Source organism: Canis aureus, chromosome 12 (assembly GCF_053574225.1).
Source record: "Canis aureus isolate CA01 chromosome 12, VMU_Caureus_v.1.0, whole genome shotgun sequence".
NCBI classification, from domain to species: domain Eukaryota; kingdom Metazoa; phylum Chordata; class Mammalia; order Carnivora; family Canidae; genus Canis; species Canis aureus.
In genome coordinates, this window is record NC_135622.1 from 21175417 (window position 1) to 21195408 (window position 19992).

The 19992-nt window shown below is 35.8% G+C and overlaps 1 protein-coding gene across 10 annotated transcripts in view; it reads left to right on the forward strand.

The window, feature by feature from the left end:
• CTNNA2 (catenin alpha 2) overlaps nt 1-19992 on the forward strand; it is a 1080823-nt gene that overhangs the window by 1003196 nt on the left and 57635 nt on the right. For all 10 annotated transcript variants that reach the window (XM_077843060.1, XM_077843058.1, XM_077843061.1 and 7 more), the window contains one exon: nt 8258-8439. In XM_077843060.1, the coding sequence (XP_077699186.1) occupies nt 8258-8439 (182 nt within the window). The remainder of the gene's footprint in view (nt 1-8257; nt 8440-19992) is intronic.

Genomic DNA, 19992 nt, shown 5'->3' on the forward strand with positions numbered 1-19992 from the left:
TTGTTTTTTTAAAGACCAAGGCATATTGTACAACCCTTATTGTACTTTATAATCACCATCTTGTCAAAATGGCACGATTAGTACCACTTCTTATCAGGAAGAATGCAGTCCCATTGTACTTCCATTTCATGTGTCTTATGTTAGATACCAAGTCAATTAAGATGGGTGGAAACAAAAATCAGATAGCACGTTTCTATATCATCTATTATTTTTTCACCCAATAGGTGAAAAGACAATAGTCTTTTTTGAAAGATTTTTCAGCATGAATTATGACTATGGTCCAGGATAGTAAGAACAAAGTACCCCTATAATCGAGCACTTGCTGATTTGTTTTTGAAATCCATCATGTGATCTGTGTGATTAACTTGCAGCAGACAGCATTAGTTATTGAGTCAGCCTATTTTAGCCTGTAATTATATGATGACAAATCAGAGGCCTAGAATTATGGCTGTAAGTTGGAAATAAGAGGGTGCATTGAATTTCTGAGATGACAGATGGTTGAACTTTTGACCAGAGAAGTATGTTAACTTGGCCAAAATTGTTAAGGAGGCAAACGTTTTCTTTGACAGAGGTAGTTGTTCTTTGCCACTGCCAGTCCTTCTCTGTTAGTGGACTTATTTTGTGTTCTCATTCAGTTAAATTCTTCCTCTGCAAAGGGTAAATTAATCTAAAAGGAGGTTAAGGTAGGAGAAAAGCTTTTAGTATCTACTCCAACATAGCTCCTAAACTCTTTAATTAAAGTGTTTATTTCCTTTATTTATCCCTATGTACTGCTCCTCTCCAGCATTTTATGAGAACAGGAGAGGCAGAGAATGATCATTTCCTGATCTGATAAAATGTAGAAGTAATCAGACCCTATGATCCTAGACATGACATTTTATAAGCTGTTTCTTCACAGGTCGATGTTAAAATTGGTGAGCGACAACTCTTGGGCACTTAACCCTGGTGATAGAATATATTATTTGGAGTCTCCTAGACCTTATTTTAAATATGGGCTTGGTCAAGATGTGTGACTTTGGGCAATTTCTTAACCTGTCCATATCTTATCCCACGTGTGTGTGTGTGTGTGTGTGTGTGTGTGTATGCACAGCATTCTATCTCATGATGTCATTAGGAGGACTGCATGCATATCACAAAATATGTCACAAACTGTGAAGTTGATGAAGAAGATGATGCTGATGCTAAATGCATAAGATAGTTCTTCATTAGAAGGCTGGTCAAATAATTAAACCTAGAAGAACTTGGACAATTTAGAAAATCATGAAAGTTTTTATGTGAATTAATGAGACAATTACCTCAATTTTCCTATTAATTTTACAGCCTGAGACTGGTAAAAGTCAAAGGATCCACTTTTTAACTACTTATATTTATTATTCTGCTTTACAACTGAGTGAGTAGAAATGGATACATTGAGTTTTAGCCCTTTTAATCATTATGTTTAAACATTCATATGGTGGGACATGGGTGGCTCAACCAGTTGAGTGTCTAACTTCAGCTCAAGTCATGATCCCTGGGTCCTAGGATCAAGTCCTGCATTGGGCTCCCTGCTTAGTGGAGAGCCTGCTTCTTCTTCTCCCTCTTCCACTTCCCTGTTTGTGTATGTGTGCTCTCTCTCATTCTCTCTCTGTAAAATAAATAAAATTAAAAAAAAAAAAAAAAAACATTCATGCGGTTGAAGCCTAAATGTTAGACTCTTACTCTGGTTTGAGGAACTAACACTTGTCAGTTTGGAAGCCCATAGACTTCAAAAGTCACTTTTCTCTTTGAGATTAGAAAAATAATGCTATCAAAAGCTCCTGAGATTTAGATTGAATAAAAGATTCTGTGCTGAGTGATTGTTGGCTGTATCAGTGATTTACACTTTTGTTTAATAAGTAGGGTTTGTAACTTCAATCACAAAAAGTAGTTGGCTGTTCAGAGGAAAGGCTGGAAACTTGGCATGAGGCACAGGAAATTTTGTGGATTCAAGTCTCTGATGCCACAGTTCGGGGCCCCAGATCAGCCACATCAACAATCTGTAGAGCTGTGCTTGACTACTGTGTAGAAGCAGCACAAACTCTCAGACTGCCCAGCTGATCACATCATGGAAACAGAAAAGCTGATTAGTTCCCTTTCCTCTTGGTCACGAAAATCACTTTTCTCGTGTTCCCCTAGTTTGAGGGAATGAACAATTGTATGTTACATATTTTGTATTCAACTTGATTTGAATGCAGTCAGCCTTTTTTTTTTCTAGCTAGAACAACTTTAATGTGTTAACATTTCAAACTGCTGAGTTACATTGATAAGACCTAATTAAAACTCATGTGTTGAATTTTAATTTGATTAACTTGCAAATTTCACAGTTTGTGATCTACTGTTTATAGATAACCTTTTTTTTTAATTTCAGTTTCAGAAAAGGTCAATTATGAATTTTTTAAAGCCAGCAGGAACATTTTAAGAATATTTAGGAAAAGACTTTGACTCATTGATAGCTACATAAGCAGAAGCAAATGTAATGACACTTGCACCCAAGTCACACACCATTAAGTGCATTATGCGGGTCGAGCACCCCTAGAGTCAAAATAACATCTTCTTTTGCAAATCTGCTTTGAAGAGGCCATTTTTTTCTTCAGAATTGTGCCCTTAGAAAATGTTTGTCAGTTCTGCTAACTTCTCTTGAACTATGTTGATGCAGTGAGTGGAAAAATAGTTACACAGTCAATCAAAAGATATTTATTGAGCTTCTATTCCTTGCAGGATCCTGAAGACTCTACCCTAAGGAAGCTCAGAGAGAAGTCAGAAGTAGGACATTAATAGGAATTAGAGAGTAGATCAAAGCAGTTAATACTCAAATCCTAAATTATACAATCGAAACTCATGTGATATAGTCAAAAGAGAAGTGTACGCCCTTTAATGCACAAATTAACCCTGTTGAGACAATGAAAGTTTCATTGCTTTCCGTCTGGGGATTAAATGTAGACTCTGGAGATTAAATGCTGGGTAGTTTCACAGATTCTTCTATAGAGAAGTACCTAGTGAATGGTTTAAAGGTTGGTGGTTAGGACCTGTGAGGTCTAAGTAAAACATGATTATCAGCTTTGTATGAGGAGAGCATCAGACCATCAGGCAAGGATGCTTTAGGAAAAAAAATACATATTTAACTTCTGCAAATCCAATCCTATCTAAACTGCATTGAGATAGCTGTCTTGTTATTAGTAAAATATTGTATATGTGAGTTTATAACCAAATATTTTGTTATATATTAACCACCTTTCTTTAATACAGTTTTTAAAGTACTCTAAAATATTTCTCAAAAAATGTAGTGTTTTAAATATTTTAACTATAATATTTATATGAGTCTGGCTTTTTAAATATGGATTTTAATTTCTGTATATACACATGCACACTCACATACACAGAGACTCACATGCTAGTTATATAAAGTCACATGCATGCACAGAATATAGTAAACAAGGCTGCGTATTAGTAAGATGTATCTGTGTAGTTAATAGTCCAGGGATACCTTCATGAAAATTGAAGACACCCCTTACTCTGGCAGATGAAGCCTCATCTCTAGGTGCTCACCCTGGTGAACAATACTTGTGATTTCAGCAACCCTTGTGCCACTGAAATAGGATCATTGTGCAGTGTCTAACCCATGTGGTTGTGCATGGTGATCTAGTTGTACACAATAGTTAAGTATGATTAGTTAACCTGGATTTGAATCCTATTCCTATTGCTTATTAGTTGTATAATATTAAAAACTTAATTTCTCTGGGCCATAGTATCATCATTAATAAAATAGGAGTAATAATAGTATTAATCTTGTAGAATGATGAAGTAAATTAAGTTTTTTTTTTATATACATAAGCCTCTTAGCACACTATCTGGTATATATATCTGTATTCAAGGAATCATGTCAATCTTCTATTTATGTATAGTCATACAGAATCTGGGCCCATCCAGGTGTTTCACGGCAACTAGGTAATAAGCTAAAGAGGTAGCTAGAAAGGAAACTAATATAGAAATGATGATGATATATTAACAGTAATCTCATATATGCTTTCATTTTTTTGGACAAAGCACAACACATTCTTTTCATTTGCTGTCTACCATAAAACTTTGCGGTAATTGTTTACTATTCTTAGATCTGAAGAAGTTAAGGATATGATCCAGTAGCAATTAGGTCTCAACCTAAGTCAGTGACAGAGTCTATTGAGCCTAGTTTTTGTGAGCTTATGTCCATTGATATTTTTATTAGAAATCAACTACTTTGGGTAAGGGCATGGATCAATTGGGTGGTGGGAATTAAGTAGGGCACTTGACATAATGAGCACTGGGTTTTATTTTTTATTTTTATTTTTATTTATTTTTTATTTATTTATGATAGTCAGAGAGAGAGAGAGAGAGGCAGAGACACAGGCAGAGGGAGAAGCAGGCTCCATGCACCGGGAGCCCGACGTGGGATTCGATCTCGGGTCTCCAGGATCGCGCCCTGGGTCAAAGGCAGGCGCTAAACCGTTGCGCCACCCAGGGATCCCAGCACTGGGTTTTAGATGGAACTTTTGAATCAGTAAATTCTACCTCAGAATTAATAATATAATGTATGTTAACCAACTTGAATTTAAATAAATTTGCATAAATAAAAAAAAGAAATCTATCACCTTTCCATCCAACAATTCACTTACATTGGGAGGAGCTTTATAATTAAGGAAGCAGGATACTCTACATAGAAAACCCAAAAGCCTCCACCCCAAGATTGCTAGAACTCATACAGCAATTTGGTAGCGTGGCAGGATACAAAATCAATGCCCAGAAATCAGTGGCATTTCTATACACTAACAATGAGACTGAAGAAAGAGAAATTAAGGAGTCAATCCCATTTACAATTGCACCCAAAAGCATAAGATACCTAGGAATAAACCTAACCAAAGAGGTAAAGGATCTATACCCTAAAAACTATAGAACACTTCTGAAAGAAATTGAGGAAGACACAAAGAGATGGAAAAATATTCCATGCTCATGGATTGGAAGAATTAATATTGTGAAAATGTCAATGTTACCCAGGGCAATGTACACGTTCAATGCAATCCCTATCAAAATACCATGGACTTTCTTCAGAGAGTTAGAACAAATTATTTTAAGATTTGTGTGGAATCAGAAAAGACCCCGAATAGCCAGGGGGATTTTAAAAAAGAAAACCATATCTGGGGGCATCACAATGCCAGATTTCAGGTTGTACTACAAAGCTGTGGTCATCAAGACAGTGTGGTACTGGCACAAAAACAGACACATAGATCAATGGAACAGAATAGAGAACCCAGAAGTGGACCCTGAACTTTGTGGTCAACTAATATACTAATATTCGATAAAGGAGGAAAGACTATCCATTGGAAGAAAGACAGTCTCTTCAATAAATGGTGCTGGGAAAATTGGACATCCACATGCAGAAGAATGAAACTAGACCACTCTCTTGCACCATACACAAAGATAAACTCAAAATGGATGAAAGATCTAAATGTGAGACAAGATTCCATCAAAATCCTAGAGGAGAACACAGGCAACACCCTTTTTGAACTCGGCCACAGTAACTTCTTGCAAGATACATCCATGAAGGCAAAAGAAACAAAAGCAAAAATGAACTATTGGGACTTCATCAAGATAAGAAGCTTTTGCACAGCAAAGGATACAGTCAACAAAACTAAAAGACAACCTACAGAATGGGAGAAGATATTTGCAAATGACGTATCAGATAAAGGGGTAGTTTCCAAGATCTATAAAGAACTTCTTAAACTCAACACCAAAGAAACCAACAATCCAATCATGAAATGGGCAAAAGACATGAACAGAAATCTCACAGAGGAAGACATAGACATGGCCAACACGCACATGAGAAAATGCTCCACATCACTGGCCATCAGGGAAATACAGATCAAAACCACAATGAGATACCACCTCCCACCAGTGAGAATGGGGCAAATTAACAAGGCAGGAAACCACAAATGTTGGAGAGGATGCGGAGAAAAGGGAACCCTCTTACACTGTTGGTGGGAATGTGAACTGGTGCAGCCACTCTGGAAAACTGTGTGGAGGTTCCTCAAAGAGTTAAAAATAGACCTGCCCTACGACCCAGGAATTGCCCTGCTGGGGATTTACCCCCAAAGATACAGATGCAATGAAACGCCGGGACACCTGCACCCCGATGTTTCTAGCAGCAATGTCCACAATAGCCAAACTGTGGAAGGAGCCTCGGTGTCCAACGAAAGATGAATGGATAAAGAAGCTGTGGTTTATGTATACAATGGAATATTACTCAGCCATTAGAAACGACAAATACCCACCATTTGCTTCAACATGGATAGAACTGGAGGGTATGATGCTGAGTGAAGTAAGTCAATCAGAGAAGGACAAACATTATATGTTCTCATTCATTTGGGGAATATAAATAATAGTGAAAGGGAATATAAGGGAAGGGAGAAGAAATGTGTGGGAAATATCAGAAAGGGAGACAGAACATAAAGACTCCTAACTCTGGGAAACAAACTAGGGGTGGTGGAAGGGGAGGAGGGTGGGGGGTGGGGGTGAATGGGTGACGGGCACTGAGGGGGACACTTGACGGGATGAGCACTGGGTGTTATTCTGTATATTGGTAAATTGAACACCTATAAAAAATTAATTTATTAAAAAAATAATTAAGGAAGCAGGATTTTCTTGTAAATGTTATTTTGTTTGTCCTTTGCAGAAACTGTAAGTTCCCTAAATTATGCTCTCATTGGTGAATATACATATCCCAGAACCAGAGGGCTACCAGTGCTGTCATACTTATTCACATAGTCCTTTCTGTGAAGCAGGTTGCACATGGTTCCAAGAGGATGCAATGAGGTGACACTACATATTGCATTCAGGGCTTGCTACATACATGGTGTTTAACAAATATAGTTGGTTGTCTTAATTTGTGGTATTTGTATTCCATAAAGTCACCATGAACACTTAATTAGCAAATATGGAGTCCCTGCTTCTAGAGGAAATAGAGGGTTAAATTCCTAAGAGCTGCTAGTCTGAACATTTTGTTTCAACCAATCAATAAATAATCATGTTTAATGAATGTTTCTTTTCAGATACTTTATAATTTTAATTCAGTATCCTTGAACTCATGACCAAGAGCACTATAGCTCATGCCTGAATGAAGCTTGTCTAATACACATATGTTTCTCCAAAAGGCACATCACAGCCTCTATGTACTTAGGGATGCTAGGCAGCACTATAGTTGGGGGCCATATTAAACCGCAAAATTATCAACAAAGAGCACTAAGATGTGGGAAATGTGGCACTGAATAGACCACAGAAAGCACACTTCTTTAGTGCTGAAACAAGAAAGCAGAGAATTCATTATTCAACCACATCTGGGAACAGACCTGTCAGGTGACTCAATTATTTTTGGCAACTCCTTGCATGTCTGTGAATGACCAAAACCACCACAAGTATTGATTTTAGAATTGCCAATAAATTTTAGAGTATGCAAATTTGAAAATAAAGAATCCATTAATGATGAGAATCAGCTGTAGTTCTTGCTTTTCTACATTCTCTTACCTAGCAACTATTGAAAATTGACCTTTGCTTCCTAAACCTATGTTTTATCCCATTATAACTTCTCCATACTTCTGGGCTGTGTGAGAAGCCATAATAAATTATTTCAGGATTTCCATAGGGGAGGTATGCCATCCCTGAAATGCCCTGAGTTAGGGGATGGTTTGGTATCTAACCATGGTCTCCTTCATTAACACTCATGGAAATGCTCCCCACTGCACCCACTTAGATGCTCAGATATTGTGTAAAACTCCTCTCCTTCCCAGCGACAGAAAGCCTTTTTTTCTTTTTATTTTTTTTTTTCTTCTCTGAACAGATTTCAGTGTTGAAAGAGGTGCACTCTTTCATCTGGTAAAAGTTTCCTGAGACCAAATATAAAAATTGTCAAGAATAGATTCTTTTGAACAAACATATGTCATCAAAGCGACACAGAAGTTCTGTTACTGTCAATGTGCACGTACCTTTTGGATCTCTGTATTTTTTGTGCATAGGAATAGGGACGGGGATTTGAGGGACCTTACCAGTCTGTGCTTTTTCCTTCCTAGGAATGTGAAAACATACTTTCTGGAATGGCAGGGCAGCCTATAAACCTCGTCAGGGTCTGGCTTTGCCATTAACTTGAGGCAGAGGCAACCTACTGTCTGTATTTACTTTGTTACCATTGGTCACACTTTTTCTGTAATCCACACAGGCCATCATGGCGCAACTACCGCAGGAGGAGAAGGCAAAAATAGCTGAGCAGGTGGAGATATTCCACCAAGAAAAAAGCAAGCTGGATGCTGAAGTGGCCAAATGGGATGACAGCGGCAATGATATAATTGTGCTGGCCAAGCAGATGTGTATGATCATGATGGAAATGACAGACTTCACAAGGTGAGGCCCAGAGACAGGAGGATGATTTTCTCATTAAACCCAGAAGTGTAACAGTGTATATTAGCATGTGAAAGCCTGCTGAAAAATTAAACTACTACATCAAAGCAAGGTAGTGGTATTATAAAATTTACATGTGTAAGTCAAACTGATCTGGACCTAATTCTTAGCAGATAGTCAGGAAGGACAGATTCATCTTTGTGATTATTATTGTTTTAATTATCTATCCTAAGTCAGTCATAAAATCTAGCCCCTGAGGGTTGAGTGACTCATTTTTGTTCTGTGCTATTTTGCAATGTATTTAAATACTGTTTTGAAGATGAATGATCATATCTTTTGGAAAAAAAGTATGTCTATACGTGTGTGTGTGCATATATACATGTAATAGTTTGAATGCTAGGTCATGATCTAGAATTAATTTCAGCTCATGTTTTACCTACATATAAAGAATCAGGTTCGACAACCTGATACTATAATTTTGACAGGGAAATTAAAAATTGTATAACTTTTATTCCCTTTTGCTCTAAGCACTGCTTTTAATAAATCAAGAAAAAAAAATCAAGAGACCAGTCAGAATTTTGTCAGGAGCCTTTTCTTCACCAGGGGTCATGGCTGTTTCTGCCACTGCAATTTTAATCTCCTCTTTAAAAGGAGGTGACATTTCTGCCCTTCCTACTACACAAAGGGCAAATCAAGGGAGAACAAACTCACTTAAAAAAAAAAAATCTCTGGATTTTGAAGCTGAATACCAGGTGATTTTGGACCAGCCTCTTACTGTCTTTGTTTATTTTGCAAAATGGGGAAATAATGCTTTTCTTATCAACTTCACAGGAGAGTTTTAAAATCCTAAGAGGCAATGCAGTTGTAAATTAGGCTGCTATACAAATGTAAGCTATCACTTTACTGTAATTTTGTTTTTCTCTTGGGAACCACAAATACACATGAGCAGAAATATTTTCATGATTGAACATGATATTGGTTAATAAAACTATGTAAGATATATGGCAGTGTCAAAATATTACCTTATGGGTGATGATATTTTTAACAATTATTCAATACTTCTAATAAGAGAAGACTACAATTGATTTTAGGCTATAATAAAATAGAGAATATCTCTGCTTCATCCCCCTTACCCTTTGCCTCTAGCCAATATATACTAATGACATTGCTTGGCCCTTTTCTCTAAATATTTTTAAATTGTTTTTGACTTCAGTGGAATTACTTTAGTGTTATGAGGGTGACCTTTGAGACCTTTAAATGTCATTGTATTCATTAGAAGTTCAAATTCATACATTTGGTTAGTCTTTGTTGGCTTCACAGATTTATTTCACACACATAAAAATCATAGTAGGAGAAAAGAGTGTGAGCCATTATTTAAGTCTGAATGTACCACAAATCAGACCATCCTGGCAACCTCCGTCATCGTTTTTCTAGGCCTGTGATGACTTAATTTGCTTGCTTTCAACATTGTATTAGTATTTTATCTGATGGATATTATGCAATCCATTAATAACATCACTTGAACAAATAATCTCATTAGTTTAAAGTGAATAATGAATCGAGTCAGGTTGCTAGTTTAGATCAGAAGAACATTTTAAAGTGCTCCAGATTATGTATAACTGTGGTCCAGGAAGAGAGATACTTTGGAGGGGGTCTTGTTAGATGATATTAAATAAGATGGACTTTCGATTAGTCAAAGTATAGTTTTAAAAGTGAAAAGAAGGCCACTTAATTTCCTAGTGATTTTATATAATCATTTTATGCTGATTTCAGTAATGAAATGTCTAGAATGCTACTGGTTATCATTTTTTCCTCATTACTTGATGAGTATCGTAATGTGAGAGCAAAGGGAGGAGCACAGTAATTAATGACCAAAGAAACAGAAGAGGGCATGACTTGGAAATAGAACACAGGAGACAGCTTTTGGCAAAGAGGAAGCCAACTTGAACCTTTTTTTTCTGGTGGACTGTCACCTGGGTTCTCTACACTTAATTGGATGCATTATTATTATTGCCCTTATATTTTCTGCTTCAAAGAGGAAAAAATTTCAGCTGTATACCTCTAAGGAGCCCTATGTACTATATTCTCTACTTAAAGGAAAGGAGATAGTTGGTTAGGAATTGAAACTTGAGGGGCGCCTGAGTGGCTCAGTTGGTTAGGTGACTGCTATCTGCTCAGGTCATGATCCCAGGGTCCTGGGGTTGAGCCCCACACATGCTGGATGGGCAGCCTGCTTCTCCCTCTCCAATGCTTGTGCTCCCCCACCCCTTCCCTCCCTCCCTCTTCCTCAAATAAATAAATAAAATCTTTAAAAAAAAAAAAGGAATGAAACTTGACTCTTCTTCTCAAATCCTATTTAAATGGCATCTGCGGGCAAAAAGTACCCTTGCATTTATTATCTTGTTGTTTCATTCTTATCAGTAGCTAACTCATTAATTTGATTCAGTAATCTCAATGATATACACTCCATTATTATTAAAATTGGAGAGGTTCTGCCTCATTATTTGTGAAATAACTTCTTCATGGAGGATAAACCTAATTATGCTTCATGTCTCTCTCCTGTTCCGTTCTTGACTTCGATCTCCTGGGCAATGGCAGAAGCACTGTCCTGCAGAGGGCGAATCCATGTTTCTGATGTCATTCTCAGTAAGAAATAGCATGTACCAGTCTTCTGTCCCATAACATAAGGTGTGCAGATGGCAGCAGCTCAGAAAAGAAACCCAAGCTTAATTGTATAGCAAGGAACAAAGCTGTCTTTTGAGACCAACTATAACTTCTGATCTGTAAGGAAAGGATTTAGACTAAGAAAAGTGACTTTCAGGGTACAGTCAACTGTAAAATACTGAGCACTCAATTAAAAAAAGAACACATAATCACCCCACTCTTCCCAAACTTCATTTCTACCTTGGTGTAGACACTCAGTACCTCAGCCTAGGTATCATTTGACTGTTCTTTCACTTCTAGTTCTTGACAATTTTCTGTTCATTCCACATCGCATCTAGCCATTAAAAGGCAACTGTCCACCGGCCTTTATACCCAACCCTCATTAGCTCTTCTGTTTATGGAGAAAATTAAAATACTGAGTTTGCTATTAATGCCTACCTTTTCATTTTTTTTTATTGAAACATAGTTGACACATGATACTACATTAGTGTCAAGGGTATAATATGGTGATTTGACAATTCTATATGTTGTGCTCACCTCAAGTATAGCTGCCATCTAACACCATACAATGGTATTACAATAAAACTGAGTGTATTCCCTATGCTGTGCCTTTCATCCTCATAGTTTATTCCATAACTGGAAGCCTATGTTTCCCATTCTCTTCACCTATTTTACCAGCACTGCTATCCCCTCTCCTCTCTAGCAACCATGATTTTATTCTATTTATGGATCGGTCTCTGATTAGTGTGTGTGTGTGTTTAGATTCCACATATGAATGAATTATATGGTATTTGTCTTACCCTGACTTCACTTAAGCTTAATACTCTCTAGGCCCATCCATGTTGTAACAAATGGCAAGATCTCATTCTTTTCTATGGCTGAGTGGTACTTCAATGTGTGTGTGTGGGGGGGTGACATCTTTATTCATCTATTGATGGATGCATGGGTTGCTTCCATATCTTGGCTATTATATGTAATGTTGCAATAAACATAGGGGTGCATATATCTTTTTGAATTAGTATTCTCATTTTTTTGAGTAAACAGGAAAATTATAGGACTATAGAGCATTTCTATTCTTAATTTTTTTTAGAAACCTCCATACTGTTTTCTGTATTGGCTGCACCAATTTACATTCCCACCAGCAGTGCATAAACCACATCCAAAGCAATACTTATTACTAGTCTTTTTGATCCAAGCCATTCTGATAAGTGTAAGATTATATTTCATTGTGGTTTTGGTTTCCATTACTCTCATGATTAGTAATATGGAGCATCTATTCATGTGTCTGTTGGCTATTTGTATATCTTATTTTAAAAAATGTCTATTCCGGTCTTCTGCCTGTTTTTGAATTGGATTATTTGTTTTACTGTTGAATTGTGTAAGTTCTTTATATATTTTGGATATTAATTCCTTATCAAATATATCATCTGCAAATACCTACTTCTATTCAGTAGGTTGGCTTTTTGTTTTGTTGATGGTTTCCTTCAATGTACAAGGATTTTTTTTTTTTTTTGTACAGTACCAATAGTTTATGTTTGCATTTGTTTCCCTTGTCTGAGGAGACGTATCTGGAAAAATGTTGCTAAGGCCAATGTCAGAGAAATTACTTGTCTGTGTTCTCTTCTCTTCTAGGAGTTTTATGGTTTCATGTTGCTCATTTAGGTCTTTAATCCATTTTGAGTTTATTTTTGTGGATGGTGCAAGAAAGTGGTCCAGTTTCATTCTTTTTGCAAACAGAACTCCCCAGTTCTCCCAGTACTATGTATTGAAGACAGTCTTTTCTACAATATATTCCCCAATATATTCTTACCACCTTTGTCATAATAACTGACCATATAAGCATGGGTCTATTTTGGACCCTCTATTCTGTTCAGTTGATCTATGAGTCCATTTTTGTGCCAACACCATACTGTTTTGGTTACTGTAGCTTTGTAGTATAGCTAGAAATCTGTGTGACACCTCCAAATTTGTTTTTCTTTCTTAAGATAACTATTCAGTCTTTTGTGTTTACATACAAATGTTAGAATTATATGTTACAGTTCTGAGAAAAATAATATAAGTCTTTTGATAATGATTGCTTTAAATCTGCAGATTGCTTTGGGTAGTATGGACATTTTAACAATATTAATTCTTTCGGTCCATGAGCATGGTTTATCTTTCCATTTGTTTGTGTCATCTTCAGTATCTTTTATAGTTTTCAAAGTACAAGTCTTTCAGCAACTTGGTTATGTTAAATATGTCTACATATTTTATTCTTTTTGGTGTACTTAAAAAGGAATTATTTTCATGTCTCCTGCTACTTCATTATTAGTGTATAGAAATGCAATAATTAAAAAAAAAGAAATGCAATAATTTTCTGTGTATTGATATTGTGTCCTACAACTTTACTGATTCATTTATTACATCTAGTAGTTTTTTGGTGGTCTTTAGTGTTTTCTATGTATAGTATTATATCATCTATAAATAATGGAAGTTTTACTTCTTTCTTACCAATTTGGATGCCTTTTATTTCTTGCCTGATTGCTGAGCCAATGACTTCCAGTACCATGTTGAATAAAAAAGAATAGATAATATTGTCATGTTCCTGATCTTAGAAGAAAAGCTCTCACTTTTCATCATTGAGTATGAGGTTAGCTGTAGGTTTGTCATGTATGATCTTAATTACATTGAGATATGTTCCTTCTAAACTTACTTTGTTGAGAGTTTTTTTTTTTTTTAATCGTGAACAGATGTTGAATTTTGTCAAATAGTTTTTCTGTATGTCTTGAGATGATCATGCAATTTTATCTTTTTTTAATGTGATGTATCACACTGATTAATATGCAAATATTGAACCATCCTTGCATCACTAGAATAAATTCCACTTGAGTGTGGTGAATGATCTTTTTAATGTGTTGTTCAATGTGGTTTGCTAATATTTTTTGAGGAGTTTTGCATCTGTGTTCATCAGAGATATTGATCAATAGCTTTCTTTCTCTGTGGTATCTTCTGGTTTTGATATCAGGGTAATGCTGGCCTTGTAAAATGTATTTAGAAGTTTTCCTTTCTCTTCTATTTTTGGAATAGTTTGCAGAGAATAGGTGTTAATTCTTCTTTAAATATTTGAGAGAACTCACCTGTGAATCTATCTGGTCCTAGATTTTTGTTTGATGGTAGTTTTTATATAAAAATCAATTTTGGGGATCCCTGGGTGGCGCAGCGGTTTGGCGCCTGCCTTTGGCCCAGGGCATGATCCTGGAGACCCGGGATCGAATCCCACATCAGGCTCCCGGTGCATGGAGCCTGCTTCTCCCTCTGCCTGTGTCTCTGCGCCTCTCTCTCTCTCTCTGTGACTATCATGAATAAAAAAAAAAAAAAAAAAATCAATTTTATTGCTGTTCAGATTTTCCATTTCTTCCTTCAATTTTGGAAGGTTGTGTGTTTTAGGAATTTTTTTTTTTAATTTTTTTTTTATTTATTTTATTTATTTATTTTTTTATTTATTATTTATGATAGTCACAGAGAGAGAGAGAGAGAGAGAGGCAGAGACATAGGCAGAGGGAGAAGCAAGCTCCATGCACAGGGAGCCCGACGTGGGATTCGATCCCGGGTCTCCAGGATCGCGCCCTGAGCCAAAGGCAGGCGCTAAACCGCTGCGCCACCCAGGGATCCCGTGTTTTAGGAATTTATCTCTTTCTTTATATTATCCCATTTATTGCCATAGAATTTTTTATGGTACACTTAATTTGTATTTAAGATGTCAGTTGTTACTTATTTTTATTTGTTTCTGGTTTGATTTATTTCAGTTCTCTCTCTTTTTCCCTCCAGTGTAGCCAAAAGCTTACATTTTTGTTTATCCTTTGAAGAAGCAGCTTTAGTTTCATTGATATTTTTCTATTATTTTTAGTTTCTTTTTCATTTATTTATTTTCTGATCTTTATTACTTCTTTTCTTCTACTAATTTTGAGATTTGTTCTTCTTTGTCCAGTTCCTGTAGGTTAGATTGAGGTTTTTGTCATTTCTTGTGATAGGCCTGTATTGCTAAAAACCTACCTCTTACAACTGCTTTTGCTGCATTAGATTTTTTTTTAAAGATTTTATTTATTTATTCATGAGAGCCACAAAGAAAGAGGCAGAGACCTAGGCAGAGGGAGAAGCAGGCTCCCTGTGGGGAGCCTGATATGGGACTCGATCCCAGGACCCCAGGATCACGACATGAGCCAAAGACAGATGCTCAACTACTGAGCCACCCAGGTGCCCCATTAGAAAGATTTTTGACTATTGTGTTTTCATTTTCATTTGTCTCCATGTATTTCTTTAATCTACTTTTTGATTTTGTGATTGACTCACTGGTTATTTATTGGCATGTTGCTTAGTCTTCATGTGGTTTGGTTGTAATAGTTAATTTCGTTGTGTTTGGAAAAGATGCACGATATAATATCACTTTTACTAAATTTACTGAGACTTGTTTTGTGAGCTAACATGTGGTCTCCCTTAGAGAATGTCCCATGTGCACTCAAAAAGAATGAGCGTTCTGTTGTTTTTAGATAAAATATTTTGTATATGTATGTTAAGACCATTTGATATAATTGGTTGTTCAAGACACTGTTTCCATATTGATTTTTTTTTTTTTTTTTTGCCTGGACAATCTCTTGATGTAAGTAGGGTGTTAGAGTCTCCTATCATTATTACTATTTATTTTGTTATGTTATTAAAATTTGTTTTATGTATTTAGGTGCACCACTTTGGGTGCGTGGATATTTATAATGTCTATATCCTCTTGTTTGATTGGTCCCTTTATCATTAGTAATGCCTGTCTTTGTCTCTTGTTACATTCTTTGTTTTAAAGTCTTTGTCTGATAGAAGTATTCCTACCATAGCTTTTACTTTCCTTCCATTTGCATGGAATGCCTTTTCCTATCCCTTTACTTTCATTATGCATGTACTTTTAAATCTAAAGTGACTCTCTTTGACTCTCTTATAGACAGCCTATAGATGGGTCTTTTCTTCTTACCATTCCATTATAATTTAAGGTAATTATTGATTTGTATGTACTTATTGCTATTTTGTTCATTGTTTCCTGGTTGTTTTTATAGTTATTCTCTGTTCCTTTCTTCTTGCTCTCTTTCCTTGTGATTGGTGACTTTCTGTAGTGTTATGATTGGCTTTCTTTCTCTTTATTTTTTGTGTATCTATTCTAGGTTTTGGTGTGTGGTTACTATGAGATTTATACATAACATATAAATATATATCAGCCATATTAGGTTGATGGTTACTTAAGTTCAAACACTTTCTAAACAACTTGGTTTTTATTCCCTTCTCCACATTTTGTGTTATCATATTTTACATTTTCATTTGGCAAGTTCCCTTGACCAATTTTCTTTAAGGTTTTATTTAATTCCAGTTAGTTAACATACAGTATTATATTAGTTTCAGATATACAGTATACTGATGCAACAATTCCATTACCTGGTGCTCATCATAGCAAGTGCACTCCTTAATCCCTATCACTGGTTTAACCAATCCCCCCACCTCCTCTCTGGTAACCATCAGTTTGTTCTTTATAGTTAAGAATTTGTTTCTTGGCTTATCTCTTTCACTCTCTCTTTTTCCCTTTGCTCATTTGTTTTGTTTCTTGCACAAACATTGGAGTGCATGTATCCCTTTTGATTAGTGTTTTCCTATCCTTTGGGTGAATACCCAGTACTACGATAGCTACATTGTGTAATAGTTCTATTTTTAAGTGTTTGAGGAGCCTCCATACTGTTTTCCAGAGTGGTTGCACCACTTTACATTCCCACCAGTGCAAGAAGGTTCCCCCTTTTCTACATCCTCCCCAACACCAGTTGTTTCTTATGTTGTTGATTTTAGCCATTGTGACAGATAAGAGGTGCTATCTCATTGTAGTTTTGATTTGCGTTTCCCTGATGAAAAGCATCTTTTCATGTGTCTGTCAATCATCTGTATGTCTTCTTTGGAGCAATGTCTATTCATGTCTTCTACCCATTTTAAAAATCAGATTATTTGTTTTTTGGGTGTTGAGTTTGATAAGTTATTTATATATTTGGGATACTATTCCTTTATCAGATATATCATTTGCAAATATGTTCTCCCTTTCTGTAGGTTTCCTTTAAGTTTTGTTGATTGTTTCCTTTGCTGTGTAGAAGCTTTTTGTTTTACAGTCCTAGTGTTTATTTTGCTTTGTTTCCCTTGCTTTAGGGGACTTATCTAGAAAAAAAGTTGCTGTAGCCAATGTCAGAGAAGTTACTACCTGTGTTCTCTTTCAGGATTTTTGTGGTTTCAAGTCTCACATTTAGGCTTTTAATCCATTTTGTATTTATTTTTATGTATGGTGTACGAAAGTGGTCCAGTTTCATTATTTTTCCTGTGGCTGTTCAGTTTTCCCAACACCATTTGTTGAGGTGGATGTGTTTTTTCCTCATTGTATATTCTTTCTGGCTTTGTAGAAGATTAATTGACCATATAATTGTGGGTTTATTTCTGGGTTTTCTATTCTCTTCTATTGATTTCTGTGTCTATTTTTATGCCAGTACTATATGGTTTTGATTACTACAGCCTTGCAATATAACTTGAAGTCCAGAATTGTGATGCCTCCAGCTTGGCTTTTCTTGTTTAAGGTTGCTTTGGTTATTTGGGGTCTTTTGTGATTCCATACAAGTTTAAGAATTATTGGTTCTAGCTCTGTAAAAAATTCTGTTGGTATTATGATAGGGCTTGCATTAAATATGTAGGTTGCTTTTGGTAGTATAGACATTTTAATAATATTTCTTCTTCTAATGCATGAGCATGGACTGTCTTTCCATTTCTTTTTGTTGTCTTCAATTTTTTTTTAATCAATGTTTAATAGTTTTCAGAGTACAAGTCTTACACTTCTTTGGTTAGGTTTATTCTTAGGTATCTTATTATTTTTTGGTGCAATTGTAAATGGAATTGTTCTTTTCACTTTCTGCTGCTTCATTATTGATGTATAGAAATACAACAGTTTTCTCTATGTCAATGTTGTATCCCGTGACTTTAGGGAGTTTGTTCATCAGTTCTAGCAGTTTTCTGGTGGAGTTCTTTGAGTTCTCTATATAGAGTACACGTCCACTGCAAATAGTGTAAGTTTTACTTCTCTTTTGCCAATTTTGATGCCTTTTATTTCTTTTTGTTGTCTGATTGCTATGGCTAGGAATTCAAGTACTTTATTAAATAATAGTGGTGAGAGTGGACATCTTGTTGCTGATTTTAGGAAAAAGGCTCTTAGTATTTTGCCCCATTGATAATGATGTTAGCTGTGGTTTTTTCATATATGGCCTTTATTATGTTGAAGTAGGTTCCTTCTAAACCTACTAAGTTGAGTGTTTTTATCATGAATGGATGTTGTATTTTGTGAAATGCTTTTTTCTGCATCTATTAAAATGATCATATGGTTCTTATCCTTTCTCTTATTGATGTGATGTGTCATGTCGATTGACTTATGAATACTGACCACACTTACAATTCAGGAATAAGTCCCACTTAACTGTGGTGAATGGTTTTTCCAATATATTGTTAGATTCCGTTCGCTAGTATTATGTTGAAGATTTTTACATCTATGTTTATCAGGGACATTGGCCTGCAGTTTTCTTTTTTAGTGGTGGCTTTGTTTTTTGTAGCAGGGTACTGTTGGCCTCATAGGATGAATTTGGAAGTTTTCATTCTTGTTCTATTTTTTTGGTATAGTTTAAGAAGAAGAGGTATCAACTCTTTGAATTTTCAGTAGAAAATTTGCCTGGGAAGCCATCTAATCTTGGACTTTTGTTTTTTTGGGAAACTTTTTGATACTGGTTATCAGTTTGTTCAAATTTTCTATTTCTTCATGTTTCAGTTTTGGTAATTTATATGTTTCTAGGAATTTATCCATGTCTCCTTAGTTATCCAATTTGTTAGCATATAATATTTCATAATATTCTCTTATAATTATATGCATTTCTCTGGTATTGGTTGTTATTTGTCCTCTCTCATTTGTGGTTCTATTTTTTTTTTTTTTTACTCCTTTCTCCTTTTCTCTTGATAAGTCTAGCTAGAAATTTGTTAATTTTATTGATTTTTTTTTTCAAGGAACCATCTCTTGGTTTCACTGATCTGTTCTATTGTTTTAGTTTCCATATCATCTTTTCCTGCTCTAATCTTTATTATTTCCTTCCTTCTGCTGGTTTTAGATTTTGTTTGTTCCTTTTCTAGCTCCTTTGGGTGTAAGGTTAAGTTGTTGGAGATTTTTCTTGTTACTTAAGGTCAATCTGTACTGCCATAAACTTCTCTCTTGGCACTGTTTTTCCTATATTCTATAGGTTTTGAACCACTAAGGTTTTTTTTTTTTTTTTTTTTTTTTTAATTTCTTTTCATGTACTTTTTTTTTATACTTTTAGTTCCCAGTTGGCCCATTCATTGTTTAGTAGCATGTTATTTAACCTCCATGTATTTGTGGTCTTTCCAGATTTTTTTAAAGATTTATTTATTTATTCACGAAAGACGCAGAGAGAGAGAGAGAGAGAGAGAGAGAGAGAGAGAGAGAGGCAGAGACACAGATAGAGGGAGAAGCAGGCTCTTCACAAAAGCCTGATGTGGGACTCAATCCCAGACCCCAGGATCATGACCTCAGCTGAAGGCAGCCGCCCAACCACTGAGCCACCCAGGCATCCCTCCAGATTATTTTTTCTTGTGCTTGACAGACCCTTAAGTAATTTTTAACATGCGATTGATTTCACTACTTTTGTCTTTTTTTTTTTTTTTTAAGATTTTGTTTATTCATGAGAAAGAGAGAGAGAGGCAAAGACACAGGCAGAGGGAGAAGCAGGTTCCATGCAGGGAGCCCAATGAGGGACTTGACCCTGGAATCATGCCCTGAGCCCAAGGCAGAGGCTCACCCAC